This window comes from Eschscholzia californica, unplaced genomic scaffold (genome assembly GCF_041429995.1).
Source record: "Eschscholzia californica isolate CP2 unplaced genomic scaffold, dmEscCali1.0.p SCAF_4, whole genome shotgun sequence".
NCBI classification, from domain to species: Eukaryota; Viridiplantae; Streptophyta; class Magnoliopsida; order Ranunculales; family Papaveraceae; genus Eschscholzia; species Eschscholzia californica.
This window is the reverse complement of record NW_028238461.1, coordinates 56,853,233-56,870,717: the sequence shown is the minus strand read 5'-3', so window position 1 is coordinate 56,870,717 and position 17,485 is coordinate 56,853,233. Positions and strand designations below refer to the sequence as shown.

General features: G+C 37.8%; 3 protein-coding genes across 5 annotated transcripts; all 3 read right to left on the bottom strand.

The window, feature by feature from the left end:
- Positions 1-3,984: 3,984 nt before the first annotated feature.
- Positions 3,985-7,591, bottom strand: LOC147546677 (PKS-NRPS hybrid synthetase cheA-like). Its single transcript, XM_086635929.1, has 2 exons — positions 7,180-7,591; positions 3,985-6,843 (listed from the first exon to the last, which is right to left on the bottom strand). Exons 1-2 carry the CDS (start codon positions 7,264-7,266, stop codon positions 3,985-3,987), a joined length of 2,946 nt encoding a protein of 981 aa, XP_086492055.1. The 5' UTR covers positions 7,267-7,591.
- Positions 7,592-9,475: 1,884 nt separating this feature from the next.
- On the bottom strand, positions 9,476-12,167 carry LOC147546676 (DNA replication complex GINS protein PSF3-like). 2 transcript variants are annotated; one of them, XM_086636753.1, is made up of 7 exons: positions 11,958-12,167; positions 11,039-11,153; positions 10,871-10,942; positions 10,684-10,784; positions 10,380-10,472; positions 9,998-10,137; positions 9,476-9,914 (listed from the first exon to the last, which is right to left on the bottom strand). In XM_086636753.1, exons 2-7 carry the CDS (start codon positions 11,081-11,083, stop codon positions 9,808-9,810), a joined length of 558 nt encoding a protein of 185 aa, XP_086492879.1. In that variant the 5' UTR covers positions 11,084-11,153; positions 11,958-12,167; the 3' UTR covers positions 9,476-9,807. The 2 variants fall into 2 exon arrangements, with proteins under 2 accessions (XP_086492879.1, XP_086492880.1); XM_086636754.1 differs by having other exon boundaries at positions 11,920-12,084.
- Positions 12,168-13,012: 845 nt separating this feature from the next.
- Positions 13,013-17,186, bottom strand: LOC147546675 (GDSL esterase/lipase WDL1-like). Of its 2 annotated transcripts, none has more exons than XM_086636751.1 (6): positions 16,898-17,186; positions 16,560-16,637; positions 16,337-16,477; positions 16,037-16,113; positions 13,483-13,632; positions 13,013-13,388 (listed from the first exon to the last, which is right to left on the bottom strand). In XM_086636751.1, exons 1-6 carry the CDS (start codon positions 17,150-17,152, stop codon positions 13,175-13,177), a joined length of 915 nt encoding a protein of 304 aa, XP_086492877.1. In that variant the 5' UTR covers positions 17,153-17,186; the 3' UTR covers positions 13,013-13,174. The 2 variants fall into 2 exon arrangements, with proteins under 2 accessions (XP_086492877.1, XP_086492876.1); XM_086636750.1 differs by having other exon boundaries at positions 16,313-16,477; positions 16,898-17,136.
- Positions 17,187-17,485: the final 299 nt, after the last annotated feature.

The following is a 17,485-nucleotide window of genomic DNA, read 5'->3' as shown; positions in this document are numbered from 1 at the left end:
CCCCTCATTATAACCCATTTGGTTATAAGGCCCCCTCTGCAAAGGAGCACCCCCCTCTTCTATATTTGACCTAACGGCAAAGTTAACGCCGTTAGGTCAAACTTAACCCAAGACTAAAATTGACCCTAAAACCCTTGACCATCTCCTTCCTAACCAGTTCTCCCTCTCCAAAATCCCTTCTCTCTTTTCTCTCTCCTGCCTTCTCTCTCTCCCGCCTGCTCTCTCTCCCGCCTTCTCTCTCTCTCGTGCTTTGGATCTCTGTCGCCCTCTCTCTCATTCACCATTGTACCAAGGAACAGTTAGTATATAGATCTCTCTCCTTATATCTTTCTCTCTCTATATATATATATATCTTGCTCTAGATTTGAGTTCGAATTTAGGGTTTTTATTCAAAGGGGTTTTTGGTTTGTTGAAGGAGGGATAGTTTCATAACACATAGGGTTTTGTTATTTCTAATGTTTATTTAGGAAAGTTTGATTTTTACATACCCAATAGTATATATTAATAATAGGGTTTTGATTGGATTGAATGTGTGAATTTTCATGATTTTTACATACCCAATTGTTATGATGTTCATGATTTTGGTTTAATTTAGTTTAAGTTAGAATTTTAATGCTTAAAAATCATAATACGGTCGTACCAGACCGTAGAGATAGAAAACCCCCAATTTTTTCTTCACCAAGCATATTTTCGGTCGAACCAGACCATTTTTATGCACAAAATTCGGCTCGAGTCCACCGAAATAATGCACAGTAGCTACTGTGCATTTTTTCGGTGGGCTCGAACCGAAAATATGCACAAAATTCGGCTCGAGCCCACCGAAAAAATGCACAGTAGCTACTGTGCATTATTTCGGTGGGCTCGAGCCGAATTTTGTGCACATTTTCGGCTCGAGCCCACCGAAATAATGCACAGTAGCTACTGTGCATTTTTTCGGTGGGCTCGAGCCGAATTTTGTGCATATTTTCGGTTCGAGCCCACCGAAAAAATGCACAGTAGGTCAAATTTCCTTGTCTTTATTTATGCTTTCTAATGCCATTTTTTCCAAGTTGTTTGACTTTATTTATATATCCTATTTTATCTTTAGTCATGTCTCAACGTGTCGCACAAACTGTAAGTGCGAGAAAGAGGAAGGAGGATGCTAGGAAGCAGGTTGTCGACGGTTCGACAAGTGAAGCAGGTGCGGATCCTTTTCCAGGAGGGCCGACGGACCGTAGCGTTCTCAAGAACTATGAGAACCATATTGCTTACCAAATTTGGAATGGCAAGGTACGTGTATGTTTTTCTATTTTTCGCACTTATGAATGTTTAATATAATATATTGTTAACTTTCAATAAACGTAACTTTTATGTTTGTTTACGTAGGATCGTCCTGTTTTGAAACTACATAATCACGCAAGTGGCGTGCAAGTGGGGGCCCTTGAAAGTAAAAGTATACGGGATTCAAAGAAGGAACATGTCTGGGACATAGAACTAGAGTGTAAAGTAGTTCGTGAGAAGGTGGAAGCATCAGGACTTCTGCAAATCGCCAAATACTCTTACCAGAAACTTGACCGGGTTCTTATCACGGCTTTCACGGAGAGGTGGCATGAAGATACTAACACCTTTCACATGCCATTTGGAGAAATGACGATCACACTAGAGGATGTGCATCGTATTACAGGACTTCAGATTACAGGTCACTCAGTTCATCTTGATAATGATCATGTAAATGAATGCAATCTTCTGGTGAAAGGTTTAGGGGTGACACCTGAGGCTGCGGAAGCAGAATTGAAGACGACTAAGTGCAAGAGTGTCCGAATGTTGTGGTTGAGGGAAATCTGTTCGGGTAGCTTAGACAAAGATGACGCACGGAAGAAAGACTTTTGCGTCAGAGGGTACCTTCTCCATCTTATGGGCTCGACTCTTTTTTGTGACAAGAGTGGTTCGAAGGTGCCTGTTTGCTACCTTACATATTTGATGGACTTGACGAAGGTCCCTGAATATTCGTGGGGCACGGCTGTGCTTTCTTATCTTTATAGGCAGCTCGGTCATGCTTCCACTAAGGGTGGACAAATGGCGGGTTATCTGCCCCTCCTCCAGGTATTTCTCACATTATTATAAGTTGATTAATTTAGGAGTCTATCTTCTTGGTTACTAATTGTTTTCTTGTTTAGGCATGGATTGACGAGCACTTTAAGCTTGGTCTGTCGGATTTGAAAAAGGATTTCGACATTAGGCCGGATTTGCCTCTGATGGGTAGATGGACGGAGCATGATGCACATGGAAATCTAGATGACAGACTGGTTAACCTCCGAGAGATGATCGACGATTTAGAGGAGCGAGAGGTAAAATTCTATATACTATGGTATTTTGCATGTTAATTTGACATTGAATGAGCATCTAGTATAATAATTGTGTTATTTAGGTTATTTGGGACCCATATAGACTCATGGGCATTGGTGAGTCATCTCCCCCACTATACGCCTTCTACAGCGGTTGTATCGTATTTGATGATATTGCCGAGCCGTATCAACCCGAAAGGGTGTTGAGGCAATTTGGTGTGGTTCAACATATTCCGTCTGCCCCCATGAGAGCAACAAAGAAGAGAAGGAGTGAAGCAAAGGATTATGGAGAACATACATGGTATTGGGAGAACTGGGAACATCATGTCCTCAACGAGAAAGATAGGTCGCAACGGGTTAGTTCGGCTTGGGAGGTCGATGATAGATATGCTGAGTGGTTTAGTCGAATTTCACACCCGAAGGTCCAAAACCCAAACCATCGGAAGACGAACCAAGCACAAAGCTCACTCGGTTCGATTGCTTACTACGTAAGTACACATAAAGCATGTAATCTACTTTATTTAGTATTGATGGAAATACATGTTAACAGACTTGATTTTTTTTTTCAGAGAGAGGGTATTCGGCATGCCCTTGCTGCACTAGATTTGTCTGGGGTGGATGCAGGAAAGGAAATACTTCACCAAGTATTGAGGGAGGAGCAACTTCCAGAGGCACCCCAGAGGGTTCAGGAAGAAAATACAAGGAAGAGGACAAAAACAAAGGCCGTGGGCAGGAGGAAGACCTAGAACGGCTTTAGATACTTTTATATTTTGAGACCTATGTCGGAAACTTTTGAATGATGTCGGATACTTTTATAATTTGAACGGCTTTAGATACTTTATCTTTTGATATGTTAAAACGGTTGGTTTTTTATATGGTTGAAATGTTATATTTTGATATGTGTCAAAAGAGAGAGAGATACAAAAGAGAGCGAGAGAGATATGTGCCAAAAGAGAGAGAGATACAAAAGAGAGAGAGAGAGAGAGATACAAAACTCCGCAAAAGAGATACAAAAGAGAGAGAGAGAGAGATACAAAACTCCGAGAGAGAGATATGTGCCAAAAGAGAGAGAGATACAAAACTCCGAGAGAGATATGTGCCAAAAGAGAGAGAGACACAAAAGAGAGAGATACAAAAGAAGATACAACTTTTCGGTGGGCTAGTGCCGTTTTTGTTGCTAAAAACGGCTCGAGCCCACCGTTTTTTTGCACAGTAGGTACTGTGCAAAAATACGGTGGGCTCGAGCCGTTTTTAGCAACAAAAACGGCTCTAGCCCACCGTATTTTTGCACAGAACCTACTGTGCAAAATTACGGTGGGCTCGAGCCGTTTATGTTGCTATAATCGGCTCGAGCCCACCGTATTTTTGTACAGTACCTACTGTGCAAAAAAAACGGTGGGCTCGAGCCGTTTTTTTTGCTAAAAACGGCTCGAGCCCACCGTTTTTTTGCACAGTAGGTACTGAAATTATCGGCTCGAGCCGTTCTTATTTTAAAAAATAAAACTTTACCTTTGATCAAAAAACTTTACGTTTAAAAAAAAACAACTTCAACTAACAGTTAGTACTAAAAAAAAAACAACTTCAACTAACAGTTAGTACTAAAAAAAAAACAACTTCAACTAACAGTTAGTACTAAAAAAAAACAACTTCAACTAAGTTTTCATTCCATATCTATTGCTATTGCATTCGATGATGTGTCCCCTTCCTTCTTTATACTTGATGGAGTTTCTTCCAATTGCGGATTGAAATTATCGCCACTGTCAATTTTATGTTCGCAAATAGTCAACCACCTTCTTGCATCTGAAGTAGCGTATCGAGCCCATTGCCTAGCAATCGGAGGAAGTATAGTTTCGTTTTGTAGCTTAACATTAAGGAAATGACAATTGTTTACATAACCAATGCTTACCATTGTATGTGGTTGAGACAAACCTTCGGAAGATGGTGTTGGTGGACCGGTGATTAAAGGTAAAAATGTCGTTGAATCATGTTTCGCCAAATGAATCAACATTATATTAAAATGAGTGGCAATTAAATAACTCGTCTCTCCGTGGGTATACCAAAACTCATGTTCAGCTGGTATATCAAAATTGTTGGTCGAAACCAACAATTCGTCATAAAAAGACCCAAACATGGCTTTGTATAACTCTGGACGTGTTTCGAGTTCATTAAGAACACCTTTTCGGATCTCAATCCAACCTACCTCCGAGGGATACCCGAGACCAAGAGCGACGGCTCTAAAACCACAATGACCGTCTCCTGGAACGTTTGTAATAGTACTGATAAACGGATAAATCACCTCAGGCATTAGACGTAAAAATGAATCACCACTACCGCGAGATCTCCTGTTGGCTTTCCGTGCACTTTTAACCGATGGAACCGATGTTTCCGGAATACATTGTGCATACTCCCAACGAGAAGGATCTCTCTTAGTAGATATGGCTGCTTCCTTCTCTTTTCTGTTTCTTGGTTTCTTTGGGGCTCCTCGGGTTTTCAATTTTGCCAAAGGTTCTGTCATGGATGTCATTGAAGGACAAACAATACTCCTCAACCTTTCTAATATGGCTTTTCTCTCAGGACCGGTCGACATATCCCACATGGAGTACAACAATCCTAATTCGTAAGAACTCTGAAGTTCGTTATATACCTCAGGAGTAGGAATAATTGAGAGTTTAGTCCATTGTGGGTCAATGAGTGACAAAGATATCACCTCACCGCGTCTCATAATGATTTCCATCTCGTGAGCACAAGGGAGACCATACACAGACCTATACACACATCCACACAAATTTGAATCAATTCCTATAGTTTTTGCCCGCTCCACCTCATCTGCCAACAGGTCAAGTGCATTGTGTGAGACATAACCCCTGAGTTCCCTAAAGGCGTTGATTTGATGAGACATCTTCACTGATGTACGACTTTTCTCGAATGTAGCTTTAATCGCAACAATCTCTGTCTCAGTCATTGAATGTATAGATTCCCAACATGTGACGAAGTTACCCTCGGATGTATCCAAGTTTCTTTTCAGCTTCGCATGTGCACCTTCAACCCTATTCGTTGTAGTATTACCCAAATGCATCACATTATCGGTCCATGCCGTTACAAAATGTTCCCTAAGTGGCAACCAAGTCTTCTGAACATAAATAACATCAATGGCGTTACTCTTCGACCACGTTGTGACGAAATCTTCAACAGCGCGATTATAATCCGCCTCGGTTTCCGCAAACATGATTAGTCGAAACATTGACATGAACTTTCGGAATGGTTTGTTTTTCAAGTGTGGTTTAACCTTTCCAACCACACACTTATCTATATGGAAAGTACATAATAAACGATCTGCATGTGGGAAGACTTCACCTATTGCATTGATTAATGCTTGTTCCCGATCAGTCAAAAATACCTTCGGCATAGAGTTAGGAGGAAATAATGTCCTCAAACGATTCAAAGCCCAAGTGTATAGATGTTCTGCCTCTCCATCCATAAAAACCATAGCCGCGGTGAATGATTTCATAGTCGAAGTCATCCCAACAATCTCAAGCAATGGTTTCCCGTATCGGTTTGTTTTGTATGTACAATCAAGCATTAACACCGTGTGGAAGCACTTCAGCAATTGGATAGATTCCGGGTGTGCCCAAAATAAGTTAGTAATCTCCCCTGTTTCCTTCTTCATTGAATGCCAATAAACATAATTGTGTTGAACTAACAATTTCATCAATTGTTGCATAGGAGTTCTACCTTCTTGTTGACTATGCCGGATTCGTATCCTTTCGTTGTATATGGTACGCATTGTCGAGGTATTATCGTTGAATTTTTTCTTTATTTGAGAAAGAATTTGTCGTGGTTTTGTACCACATTCATATAGTTCTTCAACAAAAGCCTTTTCTTCATTATTCAATCTATTGGCATATGCATGCCCAATTAAGGTCTCTGCAAGTTCATGATTATGGATCCCACACACAACTTCCACCTTCCACTTGTCTCCGTCTATCGGTATTCCTTTTAACTTGAAGGGGCAATTGCATTTCTTAGTACTCGTTTTTCTCTTTTTGGTGGACGGTTCTTTTGTTTTAGGAATTATTTCTGCCTTAAGATGAGAACGATACTCTCCACTTCTTTCACATCGTAAATCCATCTTCGGTTTTTTACCACCTTTCCGCGCAGCAGACTTACCAATCATAACAACCATCTTGTTTTTTATACCAATTTCTTTTGCCCATTTAACTAACTCGTCTCTCGTTTCAAACACTTGTTCAGTTCGAAAATACTCACTAACATCAATGCTGACAAAACCTTCATATGGTCTGTTTTCTTCTTGATTTTCTTCTTTCTTATCTGGAACTTCAATGTTGGATTCTTCTTCTCCACATTCACGATTTACAATTTTAAGACATCCAAATTCCGATGATGCTTCGTTTTCTTCGACTGCATCTTGCCACCTTTCTTGTGTATTAGAACCTCCAAAATCCCAAGTGTCTGTAGTAATTTGAGATGGAAGTTGAGAAGAAGCCACAACAGCAAAGCCCTATAAGGAAAAAAGAGAATTTTAGTAAAAACGGCCCGAGACCACCGTTTTATGTATTACTTTTCGGCTAGCGTCCGCCGAATTTATGCACAGTAGCTACTGTGCATAAATTCGGTGGGCACTAACCGAATTAATTGACATTTTTCGGCTCGTGCCCACCGAATTTTTGCACAGTAGCTACTGTGCATATTTTCGGCGGACTCGAGCCGTAAAATGGCATAAATTCGGTTGGACCAGACCGAAAATACCCTCCGTGTTCAACAACCAAAAAATTTTCATACAACCAACGAATATATCATACAACTTGGAAAAAAGTGTTAGGATATGTTCATATACCTCTTGGGAGACTGAATCTTGTCCAGAAATTGATGATTTAGGATCCTTTGATGTTTCTCCAAAACTTTTGAAACTTGCTTCATCCATGGTGGTTTAAGAGTTTAGAAAGGGATAGAGAAGTGGTTTAGGAGTGCAACAACAATGTGAGATTGTTGCACAACTCCGATGAACTTTCCCCGTCGATGATGGTCGCCGGTGATGTTGACAATTCCGGTGGAAGAAGAGGGAAGAAGAATATAAGAGAGGAATTTCTAGGGATTTGGGATCTAGGGATTTGGGTTTTAGGAAGTTTAATAATTAACAACTAAAATGTTAATGTGGGTTAAATACACCCTTAAAGGGGGTTTTTTTCACCCATTCAAAGAGGGGGCCCTTTAACCAAGCCAAGTCAAACGTGTTTTACCAAGTCAACGATAACATGGGGAGGCCTTTTAACAAAAACGGGGAGGCCTTTTAAAATCTCCCTTTGGGTTTTAGGAAGTTTAATAATTAACAACTAAAATGTTAATGTGGGTTAAATACACCCTTAAAGGGGGTTTTTTTCACCCATTCAAAGAGGGGGCCCTTTAACCAAGCCAAGTCAAACGTGTTTTACCAAGTCAACGATAACATGGGGAGGCCTTTTAACAAAAACGGGGAGGCCTTTTAAAATCTCCCTTTGGTAATTGGTAGGATCTTATAGATTTATCTATTAGAGCATCTCCAATGCAACACTCAAATTGAAAAACTGAAATTGTCTCTTTGAATTTTTTGAGTTTTCGTTAAAACAAATTTCCAATGCAACATTCAATTTGGATCTCAAAATGACGTGACATCATTTAATGTTGAGATATTCTAACAAGAAAATCAATATTTGAGATTTCTTTTGAGGATCTCAATTGGTCACTCAATATTAAAAGCAAACCTAACCGTCTAGGAGATGATACCTAAATTATCTTTAAGTTTTTAGAGTGTTGCATTGAAGATATCTTTTTGAATTGAAGATCTTAACATTGATATTTAAGAAAGAAAAACTCAATTAAACCCTGACACATAGGACAATTTGAGTTTTTCTTTATTTTGCCGTTGAAGATGCTCTTACCATAGACAACAATAATCTTTACGCATTCATACAAACAGACAACACAAAAAAATGTACTGACTTTTGTGATTTGAATAAGCATTATAATAATTCATTTTGAATACTTAAATGTATATAAACTCTTAAAGCCTATCTTATGGGATGTAAGTTCTTCTTATCTATCTTTAATTTATTTATACTCAAATCCAATAAAGCTTAAACTTCAACTTTCATGTATACAAGACTTTGGAGTTACAAGGTAAAAAACCCTAGACTATTGAGAAGCCTTTTATTCTTATAAATAAAACTAGAATATGTGAGGGTATAATGTCATGTGGGCCCAAATTTGATATTTCATACACCTTTTTTGTCTGTTAAGGAATATTACATACACCTTTTCTTTTTTTTTGATGAAGGAGAATATTTCATACACCTAAACAACCTTTTTTTTTTTGGTTAAAAGTACACCTAAACAACCTAATGAGTAGAAGAAGTTCACCAACCAAAAATCGTAATTTTGGCACTTTTACTGTTCATATCCCTATAATTGTGTTGTAACAATGTTATATACTATTGCACCAAAAATTAATAAACTGTGAGAATAGTCCCTTGACGGTGGAAGGATGATTATCTAGCAATAAAAAAATATAATGTCTAGGTATTCTCCACTCATCAACAGACTTAACATGGTATCAGAGCTAGGTCCACATGTGATTGGTTTAAAAGCCACACGTGTTCCATGTCACACGAAAAAAAAAAAACATGTGTTAGGTTAATCAAGCCACACGTGAGGGAGAGTGTGAGAATAATCTCACATGGGATGGGAGAAGGATTATCTAACGTGGAATATAATGTCTAGATCGTCTCCACTTATTGGTAATTGATTTTGAGTTGAATGACCACAACTTTAACAAATTATGAAGTAATGCATATGAAGTGCCCTATTCTGAATTAAGAATCATGTATTATATTGAACTTGAGTGATGAGATAAGAAGCAATTGTTTAATCTGACAAGGCGTATAACATAGAAAAGTTATGAAGTGGTGCATATGAATGTCCACGAACTTAACAAGTTATGTAGCTATTGACTATATAAAGCTGGCAAGTCAGAAAAAGGTTTATCTATACACGTGGGTTCAAAAATCTAGTGGAAGTAGTATATTTCCATCAAGATATTTCAGGGTTCTTGTAGTAAGCCATATCAAAAATCAAATAAATAGTACTCATATTCGAGATGATTCGCAAGAGAATTCCGTCATTTAAATAGGCAAACGAGAAATAAGTAACAAGGACAAGCATCCACAAACATTATGATCCATTCTGAATTGATATATAACAGATATAACTTAGAAATTTAACTAGTTCAAGTAGGAAGATCAGCCCTATTACATCCAGAATCTTGGAAGGAACCTCGTCGACCGATGTCATGATATTGAAACCGATGTATACACAATCCATCCTTTTCTATATTGACTTGTTGAAGACTTCATCCATCGATAATCTGAACAGATCCACTGTGAGAACTGTTTCAGGGGATTGGGGCTAATCATGAGTTTAAAGTTTGTATCTACTCAGTTGGTTTCCTCTTCTTGAGAATCGATGCTTTCTCAAATCTAGGTCCACCAACTCGCCATTTCTTGAAAGATTTCATTGAAGACTGGGCTGCTTCATACACTAAAAAAGAATAACTGATGATTTTATTTTCAGACCCGACAATGAAAAAGGTAAGAAGAAAAATGCTAGTTCACGAATCTCACATTGAATTTCTTCTTTGGTCAGAATTGATAAGAACTTAGGAGCCACAGCAAATGCTGCACTATGCGCCTTGCTCAGGACTTCCTTATACCGACCTCTAAATGCGTATAGGAGGAGAGAGCCAATGGTTTTATCACCAACCCTGTTCACCGCAATAGGCCTTGTCAAATAGTGCTCAAAATTTATAAGCGTATAAACCATAATATGTTATTATAGTGATATTAACTTCATCATCGCATTTGATCATTAAACAAGCGTATATAGAAATTGCAATTGCATCCCGTTAGACGATTTTTATACCTAAGAAACCCACATCTTCATTCAGGATGAATTTGTAGTAAAATAAATGCACAAGGCAACGGTAAGGTAGATAGAGAAACTCACAGCGGTGCAACTTTGCATCCAAACTCATAGAAGTAGGGGCATCGACTTCTCAGATCCACATTTGCAACATCAGCCTGTATTTCCTTCTTCGTTCTGGTAGCAACACAGGCACATGAAGAAAGTTAGTTAACACGTTTTCCGGAACTTCTTTTCACAAGCCATTCTCCGAGCCTGAAACCCTGAACTTGGGTTCGTACTTGATTGGCCTAAGCCCGGTATCATTTCCTCCTGCAATCTAGTTACCGTGCAAGTAGTTCCTTGCTTCTTTTGTTATAAACTTAGAAACAAGAGTTAGGAGGTTTACTTCTGATTGAAGCAGGCAGGCACGTCAACTGATACTGCCTGTCTCATCTTTAATTCCTGCACGAGCCAGAAGGGAAGCTCTATTTTTGCACCTTGATCAACCTTCAATGAACGAAATAGGAAATAATCAGGAGACAATTAACGACACTGTGCTATTATCCAGATGATGACAACTCATAAATACATACATAGTTTGTTTCTGCACTAGGATCGAGCTGTCCAACTCCTCTTGCCCCAACTTGAAAAACAACAGCTAGTCGCTACACACAGGTGCAAAATCAGAATTTGTACACAAGAGGAAGAGCCAGAAAGAACAACATTAGCAGTCTACGAGTGAGCTCAGAATTTACTCTAACCTCCTCTTCCATGAGAATGTCATCGAGATCGTAATACTTTGCCATCTATCAGCAAAATCTATAACTTCTCTTTGTCTGATATTATATCCCAAATTATCACAGCTATACCTCCAAACTGTGGCTCAAGGAAGTAATAGGAAATATATCACAAGTATAATACAAGTCAAAATACTTCGGCGGAAATCTGATACATTTTTTTTCAGATATGAAAATGCCAACTTCAATTTCACATGCTTAGTTGGTAGAACATCTGTCCTATTTTACCGATGAACTGTTCGAAAAGGGTAAATGATGAGTCTTGACATCATCGATACTGTTCGCAGACTACGTCTAGAGAAGAAACGATCCCACTTCCGTCATGATCTGGTTTACTTGATATGGTTTGAACAATGGGTACTACCCAAACCCCATCATTTCCTTTTGTAAGTAATAAAGCTAATAATTAAAACCTCATCGAATCGAAGGATATTTCTATCAATTACTTTCTCTTAGAAGATGACTACCATAATATAAAAGCATTTTGAAACTCAAAATTGTATCTCAAGATGGCCAACTAAAACTATAATGACGAGAAAAAAGATGACTACAATGTCACACTCAACTAATGTTCATTTCTTCATTCTACTACATCGAAATTTTTATTTCTATGGTATTGATAGAGCATGATTAACCCCAATCCACTCAGGCATATTCACAAATAGATTGTGTGCAAACTTAAATTGCAATTGCAACAATGGGTGAAAGATCAAATATACCCTATCAACCAATAATATAGAAAACCCACCAACATATTAGATGAAGAAAACAATTTTCAACAGAAATTAAAAGATTCCTTATCCTTCAAAGTGGAAACCCGCATAATATAACAGATCAGAGTGTACCTGTAAATGGCGGAAACCTTGAGATTAAGGGACTCAGCTATTTCAGGGAAAAATTGCATCAGAGGGAGAAATAGAATCGTCGTTCCATTTTAAGCATCTGGTTTCTTTCCCCTCCACTTCTGAATTCTGATCCAGCGAGTGAAAACGAGAGTGTGAAAAGGGGGGAAATTCAAAATTATGGCGGGAAAGATAGATTTATCTTTATGGGCTAATTCCTATTTGGCCCCAGATATACCTATTTTAGCCCCCTATTTTCTTTAAATGAAGTTTGGCCTCCTAATCTAACAGTTCCATGCAAAGTCCGTTAGTCCGTTGGTTATTTATTTTGTGACTTTCCCATTTTGCTCATTAATGTTATTTGTGTTGTCGCCCCTACCTTTTCTCTCCTCATCTTTCCGTTGCATTCATTTCTATCTGAGAGAGAGAGACTAACTAAACCTTCGCTCGTAGTGTCGATTGTATAGGACCAGAACTAAAAATAAATTAGAATGGACAATTGACAAATGAAAACACCTTCACTAAAATTCTTCGTAGCAAAGAGGTTGCCAAAAGGTTACGAAGACAAAGAACAGAGAGTCGATATAAATGGAGACTAAATGAATTTTAAGACGTAGATGAAGAAAGAGATGGTGATCCAAGAGAATTCGCAAGTATCTAAGGGTCAATGAATGGACCCTTGTCCTTAAGAAGGCTGGTGAAACGTAGAGGCCAAAGATGAAGTACCACAAAGTAGGGGGCCACAATCGAGAAAAGGGTTGAATTTTGATTTGGCATAGTTAGGAGTAGAAAGGGCTTTTGTTCATAAACCAGGAATCATACGTGGACTGTCGCGGTTCGCGTTTTCGATAATTTAAATTCACTAAACAATAAATCACAGCAAACCCCATACGATTTCTTTACAGAGTTCGTCTGGTTTTTCTTATTCTCTAGCATTACTCGTGCAAAAGTAATAACGATTGTGATTCAACACCTGCATTTTCTGTGACATAGCCAGTGCTTCCATTCGGGGATACCTTAAGAGCAATGCTAGAGAACAGAAAATGCAAGTGATAAAACCTAAGCCCACTCAATTTCGCTGTAAAAGTTAATCAGGTAGTTTATCAAATTCTAATATTGAAGATCAGTTTCCAAGTTCAAAATTTTGTGCTTATATTGTTTAGTCATAACACATTCATGTCTTCCTTATTCACTGATCTTCACCCATTTCTTGAAATATGAAAGCCATGAAACTCACTTAACCTCGAAGTGATAAAACCTAAGCCCACTCAATTTCGCTGTAAAAACTCCATTCTGAAATGTTTATAGTGTCTTTCCCATTGGAAGCGACATTGTCATATTCAGAATCCTCTCCAAATTCAGCAGGTATGTTCTTCCAATACAAAGACGGCTCCCACTCCGCTTCCTTCACTACTTTCATTATCTTCGCCACAACTACCTTGCTTCCCTCTGCCGAAAAATGAATTCCATCCCTGGACAAAATGGATTACATGTCAGTACAACTCCACCCAAACAAAATTGATGACTTCTCGTGTTAACTCAAATTGATGTACGTAGTAATCTTACGTGAAACAAACATTCATCCAGTTATCTCGTTTCTGAATCGCAGTCCAAAGATCAACCACCTTCAAACCCATCTCCTTGCATAGCTCTATACAAGCTTCCGAATATAACCGACAGTTCTCATTTGTTCGCACCAGTTGACTAAATATGGTACTGTTCCAAGTGTGAAATTAATAACAATAATCATAGAGAAGAAGGAAGAGGAGAAACATTTAGGAGGCTATGAATCTCATTCATATTAAACTAGGGTTACAACTTAACAAATATATACTAATGATAAAAGACTAAAAGGCCCTTAAAGGGCAAATTACCAAATAACCCCTAACTATTACATATATTATTCTAACACCCTCCCTCAAACTCACGATGCGATTTTGAAAAGTATCGAGAGTTTGCTAACTAAGCAACGAAAGCGTGGAACCGAGTGTGACTTGGTGAACAAGTCACTGCTAAACCAAATAGTGCAAATTACTACAAAACCGCTAAACGAAAATCCAATACTCGCAACCAAAATCGAAAATCCAATATTGCCCACCAAAATCCAATATCCGATACTGCCAACCAAAATCCAATATCCAATACTGCAAACCAAAATCCAATACTGCTAAACTGCAAAAGGAGAAGAGGATGAAGAAGATGCAAATGCAATATTGCCCAAAAGGAGGAAGAAGATGCAAACACAATATTGCCCAAAGGAGGAAGAAGATTCCAATGCAATATTGCCCAAAGGAGGAAGAAGATGTAAATGCAATATTGCCCAAAGGAGGAAGAAGATTCAAATGCAATACTGCCCACAATCCAAATGCAACACTGCCAACATTCAAATGCAGTACTGCTCAAAATTCAAATGCAGTACTGCTCAAAATTCAAATGCCATACTACCCAGAATCCAAATGCAATACTGCCAATATTCAAATGCAAATCAAAACCGCCAACCAATTCACTACCAACAAGTTTAATGACAAATCCAAAAACCACTTTCAAAATTTTCACTAACACCACCACCTCCAAGTTCCAAAACCACCTTATAAAAAAAAAACCACTCAAATCAAATCTCAGCCAAACTACCATTAATACCTCCTGCACCATTCAATACCTCTTAAACCGTTCCATACTACCATTCAATACTACAGTTCAATGCCCCAATTCAAAACTACTAATCAAATCAAAACTACCATTCAATACCATTCCACCTTTTATATTCAAAAGTTTCGTGAAGAGTAACGAAACTAAGCAAACCAACCACCTTTTTTTTTTTTTACACCAAAAATCAAACAATACCAAACAAACTAGCTAAAGAAATACGAAGAAGAAGTGTAAAGTAACAATACCAGATCTGCAACGAGGAAATAATTTTCCTGCAGCAGCCAAATGGTCCCTTGAAGAAAATGATTTTCCAGCGACGGCCAAACGATCCCTTGAAGAAAATGAATTTCTCAGCTAGCAAAAACTTCAACCAAACAAGTCCTTCAAATAACTAGTCAAAACCCATCTTCTCACCAAAACTACCTTTATTATTTCCCATCCAAATACTGCCTCTTCTCAAAACCAAATTCAACTACCACCTTTTAAAACCACCAACAAATCCTTACAAAACCACCACTCTTGATTCCCTCTAAAAATCGTATTCCCCAAACCACCAAGCCAAAACCTCCCAAACTACCAAGCCAAAACCTCCATTGAAGATCTTTTCCCAACAAAAACTACCCACCAATTTGATTAAACCACCAACAATCTCCAAACCTCCAGAATAAAGCGCCCAACAAGTCCGCCAATAAATTCTCAAACCACCACTAAACTTGTGAGCACCCTTCAAAACCGCCAATAGTACCAAACTAAAACTACCTTCTAAATCCAAACTGCCTCTTTATATGATTCCCCCCTAAAACCACCTCCATTAAAACCGCCAAATATAAAACCTCCAAATCATTCCCATACCAAACTGCCAATAAATCCACCTAAATATTTAGCCAAACTGCCACTTTTGCTACTCCAGTTTCTTCCCAAAGAAAAACCGCCCAGTCTAAAACGGGTTCCAAAAAAAACTACCTTCTTTCAATCCTAAAAACCAAAACCAGCCATCTAAAATCCGAACTCAAGAAATCGCCTCAAAACAAAACCATCTAAACCAAATTACCTGTAAAACCACTTCTTCCCCAACAGTAAAACCACTTCACAAAACTACCTGTGGAATACAACCAAAGTAAAATAATACCATCCTTCTTCTCCAATCTACCAAAATTGAGAAAAACTTCAGCAACCATGCTCTGATACCATGTGAAATTAATAACAATAATCATAGAGAAGAAGGAAGAGGAGAAACATTTAGGAGGCTATGAATCTCATTCATATTAAACTAGGGTTACAACTTAACAAATATATACTAATGATAAAAGACTAAAAGGCCCTTAAAGGGCAAATTACCAAATAACCCCTAACTATTACATATATTATTCTAACACCAAGAACAAGAATGAGGGTAGGTATAAAACTAAGAATATAGAAACTAGAAACAAACACAAAGGGAAAAAAAAATACATAATGGTGATTACAATACCTTGTTGATTCACCCAATTTTTCCTCGTTGACGGGAGGGCTAGTAAGATAAATAATGCGTGTTTTCTCTGATAGACTCTGATTATGAAATTTTATTGTTAGAAGTATAAAATTGCAAAATAGTGATTCCAAAATAAAGGATTTAAAAACCTTTTAGACGCACCGTTCTCATTGCTCGTAATATATTATGTATTTATGTTTGTGTGCAATTTAACAATTTGCCTAGGCACTACTCAACAAAGGTGATTTATTCATTACAATCTAGTCGAACTACTACTTTACTTGTTGTGAGACAGATTACCTTGAGATGATTTCCAATCTTTCGCATGTTTTCGACGTATTCTTGCAAAGGAACATGAGGACCTAACCCAGAAGGGTGAGGCCCCATTGAGTCGTTACCACCAAAGTAAACTATAACCAATGACGGTTGCACCAAAGCATCCTTGACAAGATGAAGTTTTGGTGTTAGAACGAACACAATAACATGTAGCAGTCAATATCTTATCTTAAACATCTAAAAATACCTTTGGAAAAACTTGTTCGACAACTTGGAGTGCTCGTCTTGAGTTCCAACCATTATATCCTCGCAACAGTACATCTGCCTGTCTCAATCACGAGCACTTTACTTTGTGAATAAAAAGTAGAGTATTATAAATTGAGAAGAGTTTTTTTTTCATCATGTAATAAAAATTTGGCTATACATCTTGTTCTTGTTCATCATGCAAGAAGAATTACATATCTAAGTAAACTAATCAAACTTTACTAGTATGTGGATCTAAAACTTAACAAAACTAGATTAATTAAAAAGAAGAAACAATCAAAATTGAAATGAGGGAAATTAAGAGAAGAAAGGAAGTACTACTTTTCTTGAGTAAATATCAGCTAGAGTGGCTCCCCAGCCACCATTACTGTAACTGAGCTGCACAATTGAAGATCCAAATAGCACAAACTGAGGCCTGCATTTTGGTCCTACCATTTCTCTCTCTCTCTCTCTCTCTCTCCCTTTAGGATCTCTCTTATGAGACTCCTCAGTTTCTACTGGTTTCTGCCCAGGGAAGAGAGAGAAATTAGTGGAGTGCTTCAAAAAAACAACCTCCATAAATGTATGATCTTCCATAAATGTGCTAAATAATAGTTTTCTTTTTCAGAACAATGTAACAAAAAACAGGTTCTTAGTACCTAAGTGTTTTTAATTTTCTTGTCGTTTTCATTTTGTGTTATGTGATTGTGGCAGTATTCCATTTCAACTTTGAATGTGAATTAGACATATTAGTTATAGAAAAAAAAATTAGACATATTACCAAGAAAATCAAATAACATCTCAAACTTAGAATATGATGGTGTCACATGGAAAAAAAAAAAGTAAAAGAAAATATGGTGCCACATGATTATATAGAGAGTTCCTAATAAAAATTGGTTCTCCCTCCTATAGAATCCTTTTATTTCACAA

What these genes read in the sequence shown, in the direction of transcription:
- LOC147546676 (XM_086636753.1), bottom strand. Translation starts at nt 11,083, where the DNA reads ATGGCAAAGTATTACGATCTCGATGACATTCTCATGGAAGAGGAG. An exon ending in ACATTCTCATGGAAGAGGAG is followed by an intron (nt 10,943 to 11,038) that starts GTTAGAGTAAAT and finishes ACCTGTGTGTAG; the next exon opens with CGACTAGCTGTTGTTTTTCA. An exon ending in GACCAAAGAAGAAATTCAAT is followed by an intron (nt 9,915 to 9,997) that starts GTGAGATTCGTG and finishes ATTCTTTTTTAG; the next exon opens with TGTATGAAGCAGCCCAGTCT.
- LOC147546677 (XM_086635929.1), bottom strand. Translation starts at nt 7,266, where the DNA reads ATGGATGAAGCAAGTTTCAAAAGTTTTGGAGAAACATCAAAGGATCCT. An exon ending in AAGATTCAGTCTCCCAAGAG is followed by an intron (nt 6,844 to 7,179) that starts GTATATGAACAT and finishes TTTTCCTTATAG; the next exon opens with GGCTTTGCTGTTGTGGCTTC.
- LOC147546675 (XM_086636750.1), bottom strand. Translation starts at nt 17,134, where the DNA reads ATGGAGGTTGTTTTTTTGAAGCACTCCACTAATTTCTCTCTCTTCCCT. An exon ending in TCTGTCTCACAACAAGTAAA is followed by an intron (nt 16,114 to 16,312) that starts GTAGTAGTTCGA and finishes TTTCATAATCAG; the next exon opens with AGTCTATCAGAGAAAACACG. An exon ending in AAATTGGGTGAATCAACAAG is followed by an intron (nt 13,633 to 16,036) that starts GTATTGTAATCA and finishes CACTTGGAACAG; the next exon opens with TACCATATTTAGTCAACTGG.